General features: G+C 36.7%; 1 protein-coding gene across 1 annotated transcript; it reads right to left on the minus strand.

Annotated features, from left to right (window-relative positions):
* Positions 1 to 338: 338 nt before the first annotated feature.
* LOC140857409 (uncharacterized) lies at positions 339 to 1,154 on the minus strand. Its single transcript, XM_073256207.1, has one exon. It carries the CDS (start codon positions 1,152 to 1,154, stop codon positions 339 to 341), a length of 816 nt encoding a protein of 271 aa, XP_073112308.1.
* Positions 1,155 to 4,165: the final 3,011 nt, after the last annotated feature.

The following is a 4,165-nucleotide window of genomic DNA, read 5'->3' on the forward strand; positions in this document are numbered from 1 at the left end:
TTTTTCTAACATCGATCGTACTTTCTGATGAAGTTGTCTACATCTTGTTGCATAGTGGGCCAATAGTAGCCCTATCGAAGAATCTTGTAGGATAGGTATTTATCCTCTGAGTGACTTCCGTAGATCCCTTCATGAATCTCTCGTAGCACATAATCAGCCTCAAACAGGCGTAAACACTTCAGAAGAGGCAAAGAGAACGACCGTCTATACTTGTCATCATACAAAACATAGTGAGCGGTCTACTTCCTTATCTTTCAGACCTCCTTGTGATCAAGTGGTAACTCACCCGACCTAAGATACTTAAATAGGGGATCAATCCAGTTGGGTTCCTTATCAACCTATTGGACAAAGAGGGGCTCTTCAAGGCTCGAGGTTTTTAATATCTCAAAGGAGGTCTCCTTTTCCAAGTCAGCAGATAATGAGGCCGCTAGTTTTGACAATGCATTTGCCCTGGCATTTTTCTCTTTGGGGACTTGTTGAACATCAAAGCTCAAAAAGGATGAGGTTAAATCCTTTACCTTTTGAATATACCTCTTCATGTTTTTCTCTCGGGCCTCGTATCCATCCTTGATTTGTCCAACTACTAATTGGAAGTCGCTAAAATCCTTTAGGTGTCGAGCCCCTACCTCTCTTATAACTTTTATGCCAGCAATCAGAGCTTCATACTCTACTTCATTATTGATGGTTGAAAAATCAAAATACAGAACATACCCCACCACATCACCTTCAGGATCGGTTAAGATAAGCCCGACTGATAACCCTACTGAATTCGATGAGCCATTGACGTGCAGGTCCCACAGCTCCTCAGGGTTAGGTCCCATATTTAATTCTTCACTTTTTGAGCTCTCTCTACTTTTTGAGCTTTGTCCGTCTGGCATGGTGCATTCAAAGATAAAGTCCACCAACACTTGGGCTTTCATGAAAGGCCTCGGGCGGTACTGCACATCCAACTCTAAGAGTTCTAAAGTCCACTTCACAATCCATCCTGAGATATCCAGACGGTAGAGAATGACCTTGATTGGCTGATCAGTAAGCAACAGAATAGTGTGAGCCGAAAAATAAGGCCAAAGTTTCCTCACCGTGATGATCAGTGCAAATATCAGCTTCTCTAGCTTGGAATATCTGGTCTCTGCATCATGAAGGACTTTACTCATGTAGTATATAGGCTTCTGAATCCGTCTTTCTTTTCGGACAAGGACTGAGTTAATCGCTCTGGAGAAACGATGAGATATGGTAGCAGCTTCTCACTAGGCTGAGACTTCGTGAGCAATGGTGCAAAGCTGAGATATTGTTTCAACTCCTCAAATATCTTCTGACACTCCGTAGTTGATGCATAGTCGTTGATAGCATCAAAAATAACTCTACTCACTACATAGGTAGGATGAGTCGAGATAGTATCCTCAAAGACCTTGGGCTAAGTTGAGATTACAAAATAAAAGAAAGAAGCGTTGTTTTGATTTAGAAAATAAATTATCTTAAAATTGATGTAATTAGAAAATAAAGAGCTCGAGAGTTTTGAATTAATTTTGCACTAACAGAGTTGTATCTCTTTTTTAATTAAATAGATGTGATTAATCTTAAAAAAAATACCTATCTTTCCTCGACACATCCCATACCCGTAGATCACGGCATATCTTCGGAAAGTACTAGGTAAACAACTCTTCTTTCCTCGACACGCCTCGTACCCGTAGATCACGGTGTCTCCGAAAAGTAAAAGTTGTTCCTAATATTAATCTAACAGAAAAGCATAAATAAAAGCATATGAAAGAGAGCAAATAAAGAACTCATGACGATTTAAATAAAAAGAATAATCTTTATTACATATAAAAAAATACAAAAAAGTTTAGAACAATAAACCCACTCTATGTCGTTACAAAATTTTTTTCTCCACTCTCGAGATTGCTATCCAAGCTGCTCATGGAGTAGTTCCTTTCTCTTCCTCTATGCAAGGCTCTAGAAGAATTTCTGGGCTCCCCCTCCCATGAGAATACAAAAGTCTTTTTATAGGTGTTAGGAGGGAGGAGTTTTACATGATTTTTTGATGTGGGACTAAAGAAAATACTAAGGACTAAAAGATGGATGGATGAGATGGAAAGATCACAAGCAGATAAAGAAAATACAATTTTTTTCTCTTGAAGTATTTTCAAATATATATTTTTTTCTTTAATTTTTAGATCCATCTGTTCGTCTGTCCCCACGAACCCCGCGCGCCCGCTGCCTCCGCTCTCGTCCGCATTGCCGCTCGCCCGCGCGCCCTTTCGCGTTCTCCTTCCGCATGAACTCATTAACTGTTTACACTCCTTTACAAAAAGAAACTTTTGTTTCTTTAAAATGACGTCTATATCTTTTTTGGGTTCCTTGCATAGTATCTTCATTTTCTATAATACCGTATGCATCCTTCTTTTATTTAAATTTTATTTTAAGTCTAATTTTTTTCAAACTTGAGTCTTTTTGATCTATGAATCGGACTCTTTGTATCGGCGATCACCTTTCCTGTAAAATATAAAAAGAAGTATCAAATTTTTAATAAATAAAATAAATTAAATATAATTTTTTACTTTAAATGACTTAAATTAAGTGTTTATCACACCTCCCAATTTGAATTTTGCTCGTCCTCGAGTAAAATAGATATATCAGCATTGTGTACCGACTCGATCTTGAATAAAAAGTTAGGTTAGGCATCCCAAAAGGTAGATGATATCTGGTCAGACCATTAAAAAGATACTTCATTGGATTATCAATTTGATCCAATTAGTAGCCGAGTATTAACTAAAAAAATTTCAAGAGCTTTTCTTTCACCAACTCTCCACTTTACTCTTTAAATCCTCTAACTTAATTTGAGAGAGGTTTATTATCTTCTTGCAATTTAGTCTCCTTATTATCCACTATTTTTTTAACATTGCCCACCTTTTTATGCGAACCACAACACTTACTTAGGCGAAGAGGCCCGGTTACTCAGTAGGAAATCAATATTTTTTTTTAAGTAAATTTTAAGAAGAATTTTTACATACCTCGATCTTTCCACCCAATCTCTCATGAAGTAGATTCTTTATTGAGATCAGTAAGAAGAGGGTTGTAGAATCACTCCTAAAATTTGGTCTAGTCTAAACCCTACCATTCATTGAGTTTTCTTAATAATTTATTCCTCAGTATCTCTAAATTATCTTGATCGTTAATCATTCATTGATTAGGATGCCTAATTGACTCTTAATCAAAATAAAATTCAGATACACAAAACTAATTATTTCTGACCATACTCGAGGATTTGATTAATTTTCTTCCCCCCCCAACTTAATCTACATTGTTCTCAATGGAGTAGGAAAGCAAAGAAAATAAAAGGAGAGAATGCACCTGGGATAATTTTGCTTCGAAAGTTGAAGATAGCTTTATTGATTAATAAGCTCTTGTTCTAAATTCTTGCAGCTGCAGTAAAGTAAAAAAAATATGAAATCATTGGGTCGCCTCCCAACAAACACTAAGTTTTATGTCTTCAGCCAGACGTCCAGTTTATTGACAGACTCTTCCATACAGAGCGATCTTTTATTCTTAAAAAAAATGAAGATCAGTTAAAATAAAATAAAAAAAATTTGGGTTGCCTTCCAAAAAGTGCTAAGTTTAACATCTTCAGCCAGATGCTAAAAGAGTATCTATCCTATTCCTGCTCGAATCTTAACATGAGTGTCGATCCCTTTTTCAGAAATAATATGTCCTAATACAATTCTTTTTCGCACCATGAAATGGCTCTTTTTCCAACTTAGGACAAGATTTATCTCCATACACCGTTTAAGAACTTTGGAAAGATTATGGGGACAATCCTTAAAGGTGGTTCCAAACACAAAAAAATCATCCATAAAAATTTTAAGACATTTATCCATCATATCCAAAAAAATGGCCAGTATGCACCATTGAAATGTAGCGGGTGCATTGCAGAGTCCGAATGGCATACGCCGAAAAGCGAAGGTGCCATAGGGGCAGGTGAAGGTAGTCTTTTCTTGATCATCCGAAAATATAGGTACTTGATTGTACCCTGAATAACCATCAAGAAAATAGAAGAAACTTTGTCCTGCTAACTGTTCTAAGATTTGGTCGATGAAGGGCAATGGAAAATGGTCTTTCCTAGTAACGGCTTTTAATTTTCTATAATCTATGCATACTTGCAATCCAG

This window comes from Elaeis guineensis, chromosome 4 (assembly GCF_000442705.2).
Source record: "Elaeis guineensis isolate ETL-2024a chromosome 4, EG11, whole genome shotgun sequence".
NCBI lineage: Eukaryota > Viridiplantae > Streptophyta > Magnoliopsida > Arecales > Arecaceae > Elaeis > Elaeis guineensis.